The sequence below is a fragment of the Malus sylvestris genome, chromosome 2, assembly GCF_916048215.2.
Source record: "Malus sylvestris chromosome 2, drMalSylv7.2, whole genome shotgun sequence".
In the NCBI taxonomy this organism is placed as follows: domain Eukaryota; kingdom Viridiplantae; phylum Streptophyta; class Magnoliopsida; order Rosales; family Rosaceae; genus Malus; species Malus sylvestris.
Window position 1 is genome coordinate 14,807,118 of NC_062261.1, and position 17,017 is coordinate 14,824,134.

Here is a 17,017-nt window from a genome sequence, read left to right on the forward strand (position 1 = left end):
AACGATGGAAAAAGCATGCATAAGAGAATATCATTATCGTGTAATCTTTGTAAAGAGTCTTTTTCTTCTAATAAACAAAAGGAAATTAATTATAATACATATTGCAATTCAAATTTAATTCCTTCTACGTATCTAGCAAAAGAAAATTAAACCTCTCTCAAAAGGGAGGAAAGTCCTCCTTCTACGTACCCTAATGTGACATTATACTAGCATATAAATATATCGGTATTGTCAAATTCTCTTAACATTATGTAAAGACCATCTCTTCAAGAAATTATGAAATGTGGAGGCTGTTTAGTCATCCATATATGTCTGTCAAAAAATCAACAATTCTAGTAACAGGTAGATCTATTTTTTGCTGAAAAGAAAGAAGGGAATGGGATGATAATAGGATGGAAGAGAATCCGATTCCTTGTTTGTTTGTATAAATGCCAAGTGAGAAAGCAGTAAAATGTTGGTAACAATCAGATTCGGTCATTGAGTAATTGTAATGAAACAGGTCGCAGCAGCAGCAGCAGCAGAAAGCATGCAGGGAGCAGGTGAGGTAAATCGAGTGTATTGTTTGCAACAGTTTATAAATAAATGCCACAGTAAATAGTAAATCTATATTTTCTACGGCGCAGAATGGGCGGACATCAAATGTGGCGTAGGGGCATGCCGTTTCGGACAGACAATACGGCAACAAATGTTAAGGAAATTGTGTCACTCTGTCGCTGTCTCCCCTTCCCAGTAAAAATCCATTGGCAAGTTTCGTCTTCTCTTGTTATTATTTGTCATGGGGCATGAGATGTCCCCTTTGTACAATGAATTCCTCTTTCTTATTTTTACAACTTAATCAAAACCATGAGATTAGTTGACCATTTTAGCAATTGATGTATACTTATTGCATTAGATGTTATGAACTTATGTGGCCAATCGACTCGTATGAGTTTGTCCGGTTATAAAATATGGTTTTTATCATTTGAGAATAACTTTAGTGAGGTTGTTTTGATTATATGTGAGTGTCGATTAACATATTGACAGTGCAACTAAAAGTAGGAACACAAATAATATTTTACATGTAAAGAACCATTAATCAAATTGTATCCTATGGCCTCTCTCCTCTCCACTCTTGTAAATGCACGAAATTATCCAGTTTTGAAATGAAAGCTAATTTCCAAAAAACTGAGAAAATGAAATGAAAGCTGTGTAGCGTTCTTTCAAACGGACCAAAAGTGTTGTTGGGCCTCACTTAACAATGTCTCGGTGGGAACTAGGAAGCTTCACTTTTGATGCACATGACAAGATCCCCTTCCTAATTTCTTAATCAATCTCCACAACATGCTTAAAGAAAAAAAAAATTATGAACTTTCCATACACTAGGAAATTTCCCTTTGCTTTTTTATTGGAAATTTTATGGTAGGATTTAACTTTCTGTTTATCATGACTTGAAATATTTACATGAAACAAATTTTATAAATATGTGATACTTAAGTTCTTATCTACTGTACTAACATGATAATAAATTACCGCCACATGACAATAGTTCGAGTTTGACTGTCTCATTCTTATGCCCTAAACAATAGAATCTTCATAAAATATAAGTTGAGTCATTTGGATGAATTTATAAGTTTTGATAAAGTGAATTTGAACTTGGGTTAACCCTTTTTTTTTTTCCTTCTATATGCCGCATAATTAGCGATTCGACAAACATGACGAACTCTAGCAGATTCAAAATCCCGTAAACTGAGCTTAATATCCTCAATTAACAATCCATCAACAGAGGTTTGATAATTAAGACTGCTAATAACTTGAACAACCTGAAGCGCATTACACTCCAGTATAACCTGCGACCAATTTCTTTGAGATGCCAGCCGAAGACCCTCAGGAGCAGCTAGAATCTCGTGCGAGATTTTCCGAACGAAACCTCTAGCATAACTACCGGCATTGTCTAAAAAAATAACACCGATTCCCCCAGAACATGTACTTGGGATTTTAATTTTTCTTCCACGTGAAAAAGAATTGGTAATATATTTTTCACTGACATTAGCATAAATGACCTAAAAGCTGCTTATAATCCAGTAGTAAAGTAAAGTAAGCTGTAAAAGCTAAATAATAAATTCTTGTTTGAATTCGAGAGCAAGAAACCGAAAGACCAAAAGAAGAAGAAAAAAGAGGAGTTGTCAGTTGAGCATCTCTGATGAATCCGAAAAATGACTGTCGGTTATTCCAAAATTGCACTGTTTCTGTTACCGGGTTGACCATCTTTTACTTTGTATTGGTACACGTGTCGGTCTGTATTACATCCCCCGGTAATTTTCTTACGGCGTTCCGGTTATACGGAGTCAACGCTTTTCCCATTACAACAAAGACCTTCCTTAATTTTTGACCGCGTGACAGTCACGTTTCCATCTCAACCATCAAAATCTCCTATCTGACGGTGTTGAAACTCCCAAGATCTAAACTGTGCTTCACGTGATTCTAAGGAAAATCATTCTTTTTTTTGAACGTAAATCAGTAACCAAATAAAATTAGGGCTCCTCTGGTAACTGTTTTTAATAACTGAAAATATTTTTAAAGAAAATATTTTTTATTTCAAAAGTATTTGAAATGTTTTCTTAAGATGCTTCAACTTACAAAAAATACTTCGAGTGTCTTTTCATAATCAATTCGTATTTTTATTAAAAATTAATTTTATAAACATATTCTATAGAATTCGCTTTTAGTTATTTAAGATACTTGTCAAACAGGCCATTAAAAGCACCGAAGTAGAAATATTCACAACTTTAGGCCACATTTATTTATTTTTAAATAAAATCTGATTTCCTCTAATATAAAGTAATGGCTGAACGCGAAGGCAACAAAAAAAGAAAAAATAAAAAAGAAAAAAGAAAAAAAAGGGACAGGCGTGAAGGGTTCTGAGATAAAACCCCTTCGCCTGCTTCCTGCGTTTGGCGCTCTCTCTCCTAAAAAAGTAAAGAGAGAGAAAGGAACAGACTCAGAGATGGATATGGCCATGAGCTCAACACTTTCTCTCTCCCTTGTTCTTTTTGTGTAATGACCAAAGCTTTTCTTCTCTTCTTCTCCGAAGAAGATGGCTCTGCAAGAAGAACCCCAAGAGCTCCAAAACCCTCCAATGGCGTTCGATCCTTTATTATTCTGCGAAGAAGGATTTGAGGAAGATTTGGGAGACAATGGTAGTGAGGAGGAGAGCGAGAACTGTGATGGGTTTTCAAAAAAGCAATCATCTTTCCCTTTGATTTTCCTGGAAAGTGATATGTTCTGGGAAAATGATGAACTTTCCTCTCTAATCTCCAAAGAGGAACAAACCCATGTGCGTTTCAGTGGAGAAATCTCAGATGGGTCTTTGATGGCGGCTCGGAAGGAGGTGGTTGAGTGGATTCTGAGTGTAAAGGCACACTATGGCTTCTCCTCTTTGACCGCCATTCTGGCTGTGAACTACTTTGATAGGTTCATTGCCAGCCGGCCGTTTCAGAGGGACAAGCCGTGGATGAGTCAGCTCGCCGCCGTCGCCTGCGTCTCGTTGGCCGCCAAAGTGGAGGAGACCCATGTGCCCCTTCTCTTAGATTTGCAAGTACGTGTAAATTTCCATTTGTAATTTGAGTATTTGTGAAATTGCTGGACTGTTGTGTTTATTGGATTTCTCGTGATTGTGATTAGGTGGAGGAAACAAAGTATGTTTTCGAAGCGAAGACCATTCAAAGAATGGAGCTTTTGGTGCTATCGACTCTCGGGTGGCGGATGAATCCAGTGACCCCAAATTCATACTTTGATCACATTATCAGGAGGTTTGGTTTGAAGAGCCACCTGCATTGGGAGTTTCTGTGGAGGTGTGAGCGCCTACTTCTATCAGTCATAGCGGGTGAGCAATCTAAATAAGCCTTCATTTCGTTTTATAATCGACGAGTTTATTAGTATCAAACATGTATCAAGAAGGCATAAATGTATTCATAATGACACCAGTTGTTACTGAATCTTACATTTGATATGGTGTTTTTATTGCAGATTTGAGATTTACATGTTATTTGCCTTCCGTATTAGCCGCTGCGACAATGCTGTATGTAATTGATGAGATTGAGGCATTTAATCCTGTGGAATACCAAAATCAACTTATGAATGTACTTAAAGTCAGTAAGGTTTGTACTTAATACATCGATCTCTCACTTCTCACGTAATTTCATCTCCTGCTTCTGTAAACGTAATTCAATTCAGGCATGATGTCTTAAATAGTAGAATATTATTATGTCCTTTACAGGACAGGGTAAATGAGTGCTACAAGCTCATCCAGGAACTGGCAGGCAGCGTCGGAAACCAAGGCCACAAACGCAAGCATTTATCGGTACCCAGCAGCCCAAATGGAGTTATTGATGCATCTTTCAGCTGTGATACGTCAAGTGATTCATGGGCTGTAGCATCACCGGATCCTCGATTTAAAAGGAGCAGACTGGAGGACCAGCAGATGAGGTTGCCCTCTTTAAATCGTGCGTCTGTGGACGTGCTGAGCAGCTCTCGTTAGTCTCTAATTGTCTTTTGTCTACTATTAAACATAAAATCCCTCTTTTGCATATTATATTATTGGCAGTATCTACTTTGAGAACATTCTCTAATATTATGATCATTCCTTTTGTGGCCAAACTATGAAAATGAAACCCTGTGAGATTAAAACTCCAACTCTCTTACCTCTTTCTTGAGATGTGGTTTGGGGGTGGTGGTTTACGGATGAGTTGAAGAAATCCATCATGCTTGATCTGCCATATGATAGTGTTTAAGTACTTATATCATGCATACACCCACAATTGACACAAGTATATATTATCACTTATTCATTTTGTTATATGTAGTGGTTGTCAAGAAAAATAAGTCCTAGACATCCTCTTTATGCCCTTTATCTACCTTGACTTAGCTTGAAACTAAACCTGAGGCGTCCATGAGCGCCACAGTGGGTGGGACGAGGGTAGATATAGAAGTGTAAGTTCAGTTCCTCTAAGCAAAATGGAAATGGAACAATAAAAAAGCCAGATATGGACACGGGCAACGCTAGTACTTTATACCAAACAAAAAGAAGTAAATGTTGGGCACTGAAAGTCTTTGATTGTTCAGCATGATTGAACAAAACAATGACTTTGGAGTTTTCTAATTATAGAGAGGTGAGAAATGAGCAGTGTGCCTGTTAGTTGGTTTGTTGAACTACATTAGAGAGAGAATGGAATGTCCACTTCTGAAGTTCAAATGTACAAAACCCTATGATTAGGTAATTTGATCGGGTTTCTCTTACAACATGATCAAACTCATCATTAGACGTTTGCAAGGTTCCAAACGACTGAATATTTTCTTGCCAACAATTTGTCCTGCCTTAGAGGCGTTTAACTTTGTGTTTGTGCCTGTGCACATGTCCAAAACCAGTACAGTACTCATAAAGTAGTCTCATATTTGGATTATGCTAATTGAAATGATATACATGGTCCCAAACTAGAACAATCTGAGTAATACGTTTATCTATTCTTTTCACTTATACAAATGATTGTTGTGGCTGAGTAGCTAGTCTAATTGGTGTAGCTTGATCTTAGTACATGTTCAAACAATGCATAATTGTTGATGGGCTTCCAGTTGTTTTCTAACAGATCAGACTCTGAAGTCTAAACAACTTATCGTAAGGTTATTTAGCCACATTGATTTGTTTCTCTGTCGGTCTTTTTAAGTCCCCTGTCAACACCTACTCCCTTCTTTGTTTTGATTTTGATCCAACACCTTATTTCAAATCTGCAAATAGTCAATTGCTAAGAGAATGAGCAATGTAACTGTTGCAAGCAGGCAATGAGCATTTTAGTAACGTCGTCTTCATATGTTTGTAGAAGTCCGTAGTCTGCAAGTTTAAGCACCTTGTTTGTACATTTATGCATCTGAATGCCTAGTTACATTTGTAAGTCAGACTCCATCTGTCGACTGCAAATGCGATCAGCAAGTAGAATATGTCAATGTTTATAGTAACAAGCGTCTTATGTTTAGTAACAACGAATTGTGTTCGTGAATTATCATCCATAAATTTCTGTAAGGAAAGGTTTGAAATTGGGTTTTTGCAGGATATGGGAATTTGTGAGGAGATATCTTTGTTCTTGTTGTCTGTGGTCCTCCCCTGCCTTTTTTTTCTTTAGGTTGGTTAAAGTTTTAGCTACATCCCTTTCGTATCATAAGTCGCATGCAGAGAAAGAAGAAGATGATGATTCATGACAGCATAAGATTCTTCAAAAAATTAGAGCAAACAAAGCAGAACTTGTTTGCATCTTTCCATCCCCTTTTTCCTTCTGTCCTTAACATTAGGCGTGCCATGGTCGTTCATACTGTGAAATTTGAAGAGTCAAAGGTCAGAAATTTTAACTTAAAACGTATGACCAACAAGAAACAACTACTTATGTTGTTTTGTTTCCCATGTTATTCTTCCAAGCCAGATGTCAAGCACCACGTTGTCAAGACGAAAATTGCATATGATGTATCTGTCTGTCTCACCAAACATTATTATATTTTTGATGCCGAAGAGGGCTGACCAGTTAAAAGCTGATGGACAGGCACTGTCATGTTGGTTGTAAATTGATTTGGGTTTTCAATGACAAAATTAATGTTAAGGTCAGATGTACTAGTTTTGTTTGGTGATTACCACCTAATACCTGGCGCTTAGCGATCTAGTGGAAATTGGTTGGTAAGACGACAAGAGGATGAATTGTAAATCTAGACATTAGTCGGTCAATGCTCAATCGATTCTGCGAGTCTCGATTTGACCTCACCCGAGTTGTGGTGGTGGTTCGTGTGACCGGGGTATGCTTTATGTCTTATGGGGTACACAACTTCTGAGATTGCCCGTGGGTGCGGGGTCGGAGGGAGGGTTTTATCCTTGATACAAAAGAAAAAAATATTAAAAAATGCTGGCAACCTTCTCACTTCTCCTTCTAATCTTCCAGTGCGTAATTGTAGCAATAACTAATAAGAATGTTGAAGGACGTTTAACGTATTAGATAAAGTGGATTAAGTTGGGAACACTGCAGAGGTAGAGACAAGAAACTACTCCTGCATCCAACTCAGACTAGGACTAGGAGTACGAGAGTAGGGTCCTCTCCGAATGAGCAAAAATTAAAGGAAAAGTGGCTTCACTGGTTTGCAATTATCATGCATAAATGTTGTGCATCCACCAAATTTACTCACCAGGAAGAAAATGGCTCCTGTTTGTTATCTGTCATCCATTTTATTGATGAGCGTCTTGCAGCTTTACCTTCCTCTATTCGTTGTGTTTGGATAAACACCTTTGCAGAGGAAGGTAATCTCGCTTAATCCTAAACGATAGTGTCGAAGACATAATTGACCCTAAACGTTAAACAGCAAACCTTGCAAGTGTGCGAAACAAAAGGCGGGAGCAAGAGCTGCGTCATTAACCATTTTCCAAATTTCCATCTGCTAATTAAGCCAATTAATCTGGTTTAGCATATAAAAAGGAGTAAATCACAAGGTAGACTATGAACATATGTATTGTTGTTAATAAGAAATTATATAGAGGAAATAGTACACAAGACATGTGAGAGAACAGAAGTGAAGAGTTGTTGAGAACAGCTAGAAAGTTTTGTTTCTGTATCTTTTTGGAGATATTGTCAAAAGTGTATCAGTTGTTCCTATCAAGCTGCTGAAATGGCAAGTCCTCAGTGTTAATTCACTAGGAAATTTCAGAGAGCCTTTCATCTTCCACCTATTCCTTTTGTAACTTTGCGTTTTTTCTTAAATAAATTTACTTTATCAAACTATCTAATCTGTTAAAATAATGTTTCCTTTTCGTTTTGGTATGCCCAAGAGACAAAGTTATAGGAGTTCAAGAGAAATGTCATGTTGGTTGGTGCTTTGTCTCAGTCCTGATTTTGTTTGGGTTCTGCTTGGAAATGCTGGGTCAAGTTATACCCTAAAAAGATAAAAGACACTAATCCAAATCTAACGGGGGCGAATGAAACATCGGTGTACGTGAAGGACTCTTCATGATCGAGTCAGAAATAATACTCAAGAAAGATTGCGTAAATGGAAGTATATAGAGATTTAAGGTCTATGAGTTTACACCCCGTGCTCTCTTTTTTGGTTTAAGTATTCTTGATTTACCAAATGAAGTGACATACGACATAGCTGAAGATGCCGGGTTTTTACTCTCATGTGAATTGCCATAGCGATCTCTAATACCATTATATTTAGAAGGGAGAAGCGCGTGATGATTTTTTTAATTTTTTTTAGTGTCAATAATTATAAACAAACCAACGACTACATATATTATATACCAATATGTTTAACAATATTATTACAACATAAAGTCTTGCTCCTTTGGGTCATTCTAAACATAATTAGGAAGCCAAAGCCTTGGTAGACTGGATGGGTTATGTCTGTATATATGCAAAGACATCATCCAGTAAAAATACATTGTATAGTAAAAATATATAAGTAATGAAGTACTATATCCAGTAAAAATACAATATCCAACATCTGGTAAATAAGAAACAAGACATTAAAGGAGACAGGTTTATCTATCATGCCTTGTTTGAGATGTTGCTGGATAGCCAATCGAGGCCCTCATAGAGCCCTTGGCCGGACGTGGCACTAGCAGCCTGAATGTACCTGTACAGATATGTTAAAACCATGGTAAGGCTAAGTCAAGTCATGTCAGATCATAAATCAAGACCCCTTCGGTAAGGCCAAGTCACGATTGAATCTTCAAGTTTGACAACATTCCTTATCATCTAGATGCTATAATATATGTATGTAGCACGTTTTAGTTGTTACCATCTGCGTTGCCGGAGTGAATGCAGGCCAAGCTTATCAGTGATCTCAGAGACATTCATGGCATTCGGAAGATCTTGCTTGTTGGCAAATACAAGCAGTGATGCGTCACGGAGTTCATCCTGCAACAACAAAGGAAAAAAAGGATTAATTGATATTTGTGTAGTACAAAATTAAATTGTTTTGATAGCAATTTATACGAGGAACAAGGAAACTGACCTCACTGAGCATTCGATGGAGCTCATCTCTTGCTTCCAAAACTCTGTCTCTGTCATTGCTATCCAGCACAAAGATAAGACCTTGAGTGTTCTGAAAATAATGTCTCCATAGCGGTCGAATCTACATATAACATATAGTTCATCAAGAACAAATTCCCATCAGCTTAACCCTACCTTTAATTTCTAGCTTCTCTAGCATAACAAAATCTCTCTCAGAAAAGGATTCAAAATAATCTACGTTGCAGTCACAAAGATCAGTACTACGACATATTATTAGATACACAAAACTTGTACATGTGCACTCTCTACCAGATTGTTTGTGAAACCGACATAGCACTACGCCAGAAAAATTAGTCTAAAAAAAAAAAAAAAAAAAAAAGAACTAGCTAGTACCTTGTCTTGTCCTCCGACATCCCAAACAGTGAAGCTCACATTTTTGTATTCAACAGTTTCCACATTAAACCCTGGTTACAGAAAAATCAATCGAAAACAATTTTCTTCATCCAAATTCGAATAGGTGTATATACTTATATATAGTAAGTTGAAGAAAAAATAACAAGCAAAAGTTGGGGTAATCAATAATCAGTAGTATATACCAATTGTGGGTATGGTAGTGACAACCTCTCCAAGTTTGAGCTTGTAGAGGATGGTGGTTTTTCCGGCAGCGTCGAGACCCACCATTAGTATTCTCATCTCTTTCCTTGCAAAGAGGATCTTCACCAGCCTTGAGATTGCCATGCCCATTGCTTCCAACTTCTTTAACCAAAGAGGTAGTTAAAATAACATGAGACCAAGAAAACGAATACCCTAAAGAAAAGAAAATCCTTTTTACTATATCATTTACAGGAAGAATAAACTGAAGGATCGAGTTACCGGAGCGATAAATCAGGCGGCCGAGAAATGATATGATAGTTCAAGGGCTGATCAGAAGCACAGGGAAGTAAAAGAAATAGACATTCGTGTGTTATATAAATTATAATAAATAAGGATTCTGTTACATTATATTTGTATTTTTTGTATATATGATAGTGGCAGCAAAGGAATAAAGAAGCAAGAGAACTGGATTCTGATGAAGATTGGAGGAGAATAATATAATTAAAAGAACGATTGCTTTAAATCGTTTGGGAATAATTTCATGCTGCAACTGTGCCCGGATGGGGATGGCTGTGATATTTATACATTCACGTCGCAAGTTGGCGGGATAAAGAATGTACATAGGATTTGTTAATCGAATATCGTCCATCATAGGGAACGTCGTAAGAAAATATCAAGCTGGTGTTACATGCATGGCTTAGTAGAATTTAGGGTTGATCAAATATCGTCTATACGACAGATTTTTACCGGACAGTATCTGCCATATGACAAGATATTCTACCCCGAAGCGCTCGTGTTTTGAGCGTAGCGGGATCCGATTGTATTTGATTCACAATTCCGAACAACAAATTATTGAAAACGTGTTCTTGACGCAATGTGAAAGCTTCCAAGGAGAGTAACAAATTTGTTAACATTGCCTGAAACTGTTTAAAGTATTGTGGGAAACCATGAAATCTAAGCCAAAACAATATCATACATGCATATCATAACATTTTCATTGTACAGATGACAAATCAAAATTGCCAATTAAAAAAAAGACGAACTATTTTGACAATTTTTAGTAATACACATAGACAATTCATGACAAAATCTGGGATCATATACGTCTTGATATCCGAAATGTAATGCGCTAGTCATTTTTGGAGATGGCATCCTTGGCGGATTGAAGGGTGTTTGCCACCGCAGCAGCTGCAGTAGTCAGGACTCCACCACTGGTATTTGTCTTGGCGGAGGGATGTGGCTGGTGAACCACCTGCACATTCCTTTGTTCTTGGCCTTGCCCCGCCGATGAACGAATGTCTACTGTGTTCACCTTTGCCTCCTTGGCATGTTGTGCATTTATCTCCTTAATTTCCTGCATGAATTTTGATTCAGAAAACGAAGAAACTACAAGAAAAATGTAAAAAGTAAACAGATTTAAATTTGGGAATGATACCTTGATGGCTTGTGCATTCATTTTGTAAGTGAGGGTAAATAATTAACTCTGTCAGCTTCTTTAGGGAAAAATGGAGGTATTTATCACTACCTAGTGTTTGATGGGACGATTTCTCAGCCGAAGGAAGAGGAGCTCCAATGGTCAATGCCAAACATCCACAAGTTAACCATTTAGATTTTAGGACCTTTTTCATTTACTTTTATTACAAAATCCTACAACATTGGCTTCAAAAATCTTGTTAATTTATCCACTAGACTCATAATCTAGAACGCGTACCACACTTTTCATTATTAATTTGGTAAATTACAAAAAACTACTTCAACTATTGGGTCGTTAACAGTTTCATACCTCATCTTTAAAAAGTTTCAATGTCATACCTTTGCTTACGAATTTGTTGCAATGTGCTACCTCCGTTACATTGGCTGTCAATTGTCGGTTATATGATGACGTGGCGTATGCCACGTCCCACCATATCCACATATGAACTTCCAAGTGGTCTGCCACGTAGATTTCCTGCCAAATTAATTTCCACGTCATTTAAAAAAAAACTAGAATTTTTTTTCAACATAATTATTTCCTGCCAAAAATCGTCCACGTCAGCAAAAAAAATATTATTATTATTTTTTTTTTAAAGGGGTCCAATTTTGGAAGATAATACAACCTAAAAAAACCAAACCAAATGGAAATTGTACATAAACATATGATCCCACATCAACACAAATCCTATATATACACATGATATAACAAAAAATGAACACAAAGTTCACTTGAAACAAAACATTTGCAAAGACCAAAAGATGAACTCTAATTCATATAGCATCATTGATCCATCTAACATTTACAAAGATATGCATTAGACATCCTCAAATATCCCAAAATGCACAGTGCACTGATCCAAAAAACATACTGAAATCCATCTATCAAAACAATGCATTTTCAGGGATACAAATCAGTTCAAAAAACCAAAAGAAATTCAATGTTTGTGACGTCTAATTCCAGAACCCATGTACCATAATTTTAGTTCCTATTGCACATAAAACATGAAGTGAAAAACAATAATTTGTTACAATTTCTGGCATCTTTAGGTCTTGGTTTGCCTTGTCTTTCTCTACTTGGTGGCTCTCGATGAATGAGCTTCAGGATTTGCAGATGAACCGTCCCCTGATTGTGATGCCTAATTTCAATGTTCATTACAAAAAGGTCAGATGCAAAACAAGATTCTAAACTAAACTTACTGTTGTAAACTACAAAGGAGAGGATTAGGTTTTGTACCTTAGATTTCCTTGTTCTCTTTTTAGGTGTAGCTTCGGCTGATGATGATGCTCTCCCTTGGGCTGCTGTGGATATAATGGAGGCAAGATTGGTGGGTTTTCAATATCCTCCCACAATGACATACCATTCATTGGCATTATTAAGTGAGAATAAATTTCCAAGTACCATGCCTTTGAATAGTATGCATCCACATAATCCTTAGGTTTTTCTCTCTTGAAATGGATGGCAGATATTGCATGGTTGCAAGGTATTCCCGTCAAGTTATACTTCCTACAAGAGCATGTCTTTTCAACCAAGTCCACCACATATTGTTCCCCACCTCCAGCATCCACTTGAAATTTGGTCCCTCCTGACCATTGTGCAATGCACCTGCCACTTAAGAGTTTGACTTCCTTAAACTTCTTCCTAATCTTAGGGTATAGATCTCCTACTTGCTTCATCATTATACCTCGCCTCATTTGAATTCTCTTCATCAAAATAGTCTGAATCATTTGTAGCATAGTTATAATAGGCCTTTGCCTTGGCACTAGTATGACTGCATTAAATGATTAACACAAATTATTGAGCAACATGTCACACTTGGATAGGTTTCAAAGTGGGACTTGCTCCATTGAGTTGCAGGCTTCTTCACTAGCCAATTGTAGGCCTTCTCATCTAACTTTTTAACCTTCTCCTTTGCCTTTTTGAAGTGTGGAACTGTTGTTGTTTTGGCAACTGCCCATAGAGCATCTTTCAAAGTTTTCCCCTTGAACAAATTCTTATAGTTTGTGTACAAATACCTCACACAGAATCGGTGGTGGCATCTGAGGATGACTTTTTGAAATGCTGGAATTAGCCCATTTTGCTTGTCACTGATAAATGTCCACCTATTTTGGTTTTCTATCAACTAATAGTTGTAAGAACCAAACTCAAGCTACATTTTTTTTCCATTTCCACCACTGCATAAGCAATAACCCATGTCTCATCATTTGGGTCAATGCCAACAGTACACAGTAACTGCTCTCCATGTAAAACCCTTAAGTGGCACCCATCTAAATCTATCAAAGGTCCACATCCCACCTTAAAGCCTTCTTTGCATGCCCCTAAGCAAACATATATCCTTTAAAACCTTTCCCCATCCAACTTCAACTTCATGGTGCTTCTAGGGTTAGTCTTTCTTACTTCCTCAGCAAAATCCCATAGTTTTGTATATTGGTATGCATGTTTCGCTTCAATAATCTTGAAAGCTTTATTTAATGCCCTATAAGCCTTCATCTTTGTACACCCATGATTCCACTTGGATTCCACAGTGGATAAAAAAATTCGACAAGCCATGTGGGATTGAGCTTTATTCGATCAAAGTACAAATATGTGAGTAAAGAAGCATTCATGTTATTATTTGCCCAAGTCCTTCCACAGGTGTGGTGATCAAGGATTGTCTTGATTTGAATGTTGCTTGATTCATGCATCTTGCCAGCAGCACACATCCAAGGGTAGTCATTTGCACACTTGGCAGTAATCTTCAACTTCTCATTCCTATGGAAATGACTTTCCCCATATCCATTCACTAAGGAATACATCATGATGGCTCTCTTGAATTGCACACTGTCTCTGAAAATAAGCCCTAGAACAAGCTGTGGATTCTTCATATCCGTTTTCTCATTAAACTCTGGATAATGCTATTTTTTTTTGCCTCATTTCTCATATTTAGAATGTACACTTTCCAGATCATCAGAATTATAATATGGTTTATGAACTAGATTCACCTCCCTATCTCCAGCTTCTTCAACCTCTTCTTGTCCTTCCTTTTCTTGTCTCTCCCCTTCTCTTTCATTTACTTGCTATTCTTCTCCTTCATTGCTTTCCTCAGTTTGCCTTTTTGTCATTTTCTGAGATTGTCTTCCTGTCTTTTGCACCTCATCTGCTTCCTGAATCACATTATACTTAGCAAAAGTTAGGTTATCTTCATCACTCCCATAGTCACTCTCTACAAAGTCACTGTCTTCTTGAGGATCTTCTTCTTCACTTTCTTCTTGGTCTCCTTTAAAATCGATTGGTACATTAAAGAATGTATCACCGTGTTTCTCTTTACCTTCTTCACCAACTTGTACACCTTGTTCATCAACTTGTACATCTTGTAAACCTCATTCTCGAGCAACTTGTACATCTTCTTCCTCAGCCACACTTGTACTAGCCACCTCTTCTTGGTGAAAACCTTTATTCGAGCACATAATAGTCACCTCTTCTTCAATAGACACCCCTTTATTATCTGAGGGCCTTCAATAGCTAGCAACATTTTTTTCTTCTTGGTTTACAAGTTATTGCCATAACATTCCCTTCCTCCTCACTTAATTCCTCAATAATCACTGTGCTTGGACCGATGCACTCCATAGACTCCATAAATTGTTGTTCCTTGGTAAGGGCTTATTCTGCAGACAATTCTTCAATGTACATGTGTAACACTCGAGCCTTTGGAACAAAGTTGCATATCTTTTGTACATCAACATCACTCTGAATAGGTTTCAAACCATTACTAATGTCCATGTTGGGAATCTTGTAGTAATAGTTCATGAACATCTCACTATATCCTATAGCTTCCACCTTATCATCTATCACAGGGAGTGACATTGTTGCAATAATCTATATATGCAACTTTCCCCCCACATTAGCATTCATGACTGAGCTCCTCACCATGGTGTAAACGAATGGAAAATGGTTCTGGATAACCTGAAATTCACAAAAAAATAAAAATAAAAAGCAGTTAAAACCCTAAGACCACAGGCCACCACAAATGTAGACAAAAAAAAGCATAATGCACATCACAGAGAAATGCTCTAAGCACTAAGCCCTAAGGCCTAACCCCTAACCCCCAACCCTAAGGCCTAACCTATAAGCCCTAAGGCATAAGGCCTAACCCCTAGCCCCTAAGGCCTAAGGCCTAATTCTTTACCCTTAAGTCCTAAGCCCTAAAGCCTAACCTCTAAGCCCTAAGGCCTAATCCGTAACCCTTAAGCCTTAAGGCATAACCCCTAACCCCTAACCCTCAAGCCCTAAGGCCTAACCCCTAACCCATAAGCCCTAAGGCCTAACCCTTAAGCCCTAAGGCCTAAGCCTGATGTGGTAAGAACTAACACACAAATTAAACCCTTTTTAAACAGTTGTAGTATAAGCAAGTAGGGATCGTTCTAGGCCAGAGATTAGGAGGGATGTTAATATACATAAATTTAACCCAAAAACACAAAACTAGACTCTAATGACTCAAAACTGACCAGACTGATTCCAAATAGCACAAAACAAACAAATTGACATAGAACACGACCTAAAGGGTGATTTGGACAAATTCTAAACTTAACTTGACTCAAAATACTAACAGGGGACAGGTTTGAACGAAATTTAAAACTAAAACTAAGTAACTTGCAGAAAACAAACTAATTGATACGAAATTGGGGTGAGTGAAGGGGGTGAAAGACTAGCTAGAGGATTCTTCTCCATACATGAACCATATGCATACAAATCAATTTCCAGTTATTATTCCTATAAATCATGAATGACAATGCCCCAAATTAATCGTGAACTGCACAAATTAACTCTCAGATTTTTCTAAGTTCATTGAATTGGACTCAGCGACGCAACCAAATTATTCTTATCAAGTTCCCTATATGAACTGCATGATAGAGATACATAGCAAAGATCATTAAGTTCTGTGAAAATCATAAGCATTGACAAGACATTCATAACTATGAACTGCATGATACTCTTGCCAGGAATTTACTTAACACAATCATGATTAGTGACTTCTACTTGTAAATATAAGTTCATAACGATTACGTGAAATTCTCTTATATTCTAGCATCAAATCCCTGCATGCAAACTAAGTATGCATCCTTAATCAACACACAAGAACAAGTTTTTAATAAAATAGATAAGTAAATTGCATTCACGGTTTTACGAAACAATAACTAGATGTAATCAATTCATATAAAACATATGATCATGGCTTTGAATTCATCTCTAACTAAAACGAAATTAGCTCCACATGTTTGCAATTAAATGAAACCAATCTAATTTAAACATTAAACTAAAATTAAGGATAGAAAGAACCCATAAATGCTCCAGCACTCCAATGGCCTTGGATGGTAGGTCACGGCACAAAGCTCTCTCTCTTTCCTTCCTTGCAAAGCTGCTGCACTTTTTATATTTTTTTTATCTCTGAATATCTCTCTAAAGCTCTATCTGAAAATTGCGGCAAAGGTGTGTATTTATAGGGCTAGGGCACGACACAAAGTTGTAGAGGAGAAGGACTAGGTGCGGCAGATTCCTAGGGGAAATGGATAGGGTAGTTCAGCACAATCTTAGGGCTTTTAGAACCAGATAACAGGTGGTTTAATATGTAAAGGAAGCCCCTTGCAGCTAGAAATAAGGTACGATAATATTAGGATAGGATAAGATAAGATAAGGTTAGTTTGGATAATGTTAGATAAGATAAGGTTGGTTAAGATAATGTTCCTTCTTTTTAGCTGATTCCTTATCTTCCAAATCTTGATTTAAGTTCTCCAGATTTGTAGCACATTCCTAGCCTCTTTAAACTTCAAAAACATCCATCCATTATGCTCCATACGTATGTTATCTATTCCAAGTCCAAAACTGCTCCAAATTGCTCTTTCTTGTCACCTTTGCCAATTGGACCTACAAACACACGAAAATAACTTAAATCACTATAATA

At 37.2% G+C, this 17,017-nt stretch overlaps 3 protein-coding genes across 5 annotated transcripts; 1 reads left to right on the forward strand and 2 right to left on the reverse strand.

The window, feature by feature from the left end:
* Positions 1-2,868: 2,868 nt before the first annotated feature.
* LOC126609992 (cyclin-D3-2) lies at positions 2,869-4,635 on the forward strand. Its single transcript, XM_050277929.1, has 4 exons — positions 2,869-3,574; positions 3,661-3,862; positions 4,006-4,136; positions 4,256-4,635. The coding sequence occupies exons 1-4, from the start codon at positions 3,074-3,076 to the stop codon at positions 4,514-4,516; spliced, it is 1,095 nt and encodes a 364-aa protein (XP_050133886.1). The 5' UTR covers positions 2,869-3,073; the 3' UTR covers positions 4,517-4,635.
* Positions 4,636-6,982: 2,347 nt separating this feature from the next.
* On the reverse strand, positions 6,983-10,019 carry LOC126610000 (ADP-ribosylation factor 2-like). Of its 3 annotated transcripts, none has more exons than XM_050277944.1 (8): positions 9,888-10,019; positions 9,611-9,770; positions 9,408-9,478; positions 9,016-9,135; positions 8,800-8,918; positions 8,553-8,634; positions 7,374-7,440; positions 6,983-7,292 (listed from the first exon to the last, which is right to left on the reverse strand). In XM_050277944.1, the coding sequence occupies exons 2-8, from the start codon at positions 9,756-9,758 to the stop codon at positions 7,258-7,260; spliced, it is 642 nt and encodes a 213-aa protein (XP_050133901.1). In that variant the 5' UTR covers positions 9,759-9,770; positions 9,888-10,019; the 3' UTR covers positions 6,983-7,257. The 3 variants fall into 3 exon arrangements, with proteins under 3 accessions (XP_050133901.1, XP_050133912.1, XP_050133923.1); XM_050277955.1 differs by having other exon boundaries at positions 9,611-9,767; positions 9,888-10,007; XM_050277966.1 differs by lacking the exons at positions 6,983-7,292; positions 7,374-7,440 and adding an exon at positions 8,266-8,402.
* Positions 10,020-10,563: 544 nt separating this feature from the next.
* On the reverse strand, positions 10,564-11,159 carry LOC126611690 (uncharacterized). Its single transcript, XM_050280072.1, has 2 exons — positions 11,044-11,159; positions 10,564-10,962 (listed from the first exon to the last, which is right to left on the reverse strand). The coding sequence occupies exons 1-2, from the start codon at positions 11,062-11,064 to the stop codon at positions 10,738-10,740; spliced, it is 246 nt and encodes an 81-aa protein (XP_050136029.1). The 5' UTR covers positions 11,065-11,159; the 3' UTR covers positions 10,564-10,737.
* Positions 11,160-17,017: the final 5,858 nt, after the last annotated feature.

Excerpts from the sequence above, each read along its gene's own strand:
- LOC126611690 (XM_050280072.1), bottom strand. The coding sequence starts at position 11,064 with ATGAATGCACAAGCCATCAAG. Across the intron at positions 10,963-11,043 it reads TGAATGCACAAGCCATCAAG|GAAATTAAGGAGATAAATGC; the intron begins GTATCATTCCCA and ends AAATTCATGCAG.
- LOC126609992 (XM_050277929.1), top strand. The coding sequence starts at position 3,074 with ATGGCTCTGCAAGAAGAACCCCAAGAGCTCCAAAACCCTCCAATGGCG. Across the intron at positions 3,575-3,660 it reads CCCTTCTCTTAGATTTGCAA|GTGGAGGAAACAAAGTATGT; the intron begins GTACGTGTAAAT and ends GATTGTGATTAG. Across the intron at positions 4,137-4,255 it reads ATGTACTTAAAGTCAGTAAG|GACAGGGTAAATGAGTGCTA; the intron begins GTTTGTACTTAA and ends TGTCCTTTACAG.
- LOC126610000 (XM_050277944.1), bottom strand. The coding sequence starts at position 9,758 with ATGGGCATGGCAATCTCAAGGCTGGTGAAGATCCTCTTTGCAAGGAAA. Across the intron at positions 9,136-9,407 it reads ATGTCGGAGGACAAGACAAG|ATTCGACCGCTATGGAGACA; the intron begins GTACTAGCTAGT and ends TGTTATATGTAG. Across the intron at positions 7,441-8,552 it reads CCAGCAACATCTCAAACAAG|ATGGAAATTTGGAAAATGGT; the intron begins GCATGATAGATA and ends CTTAATTAGCAG.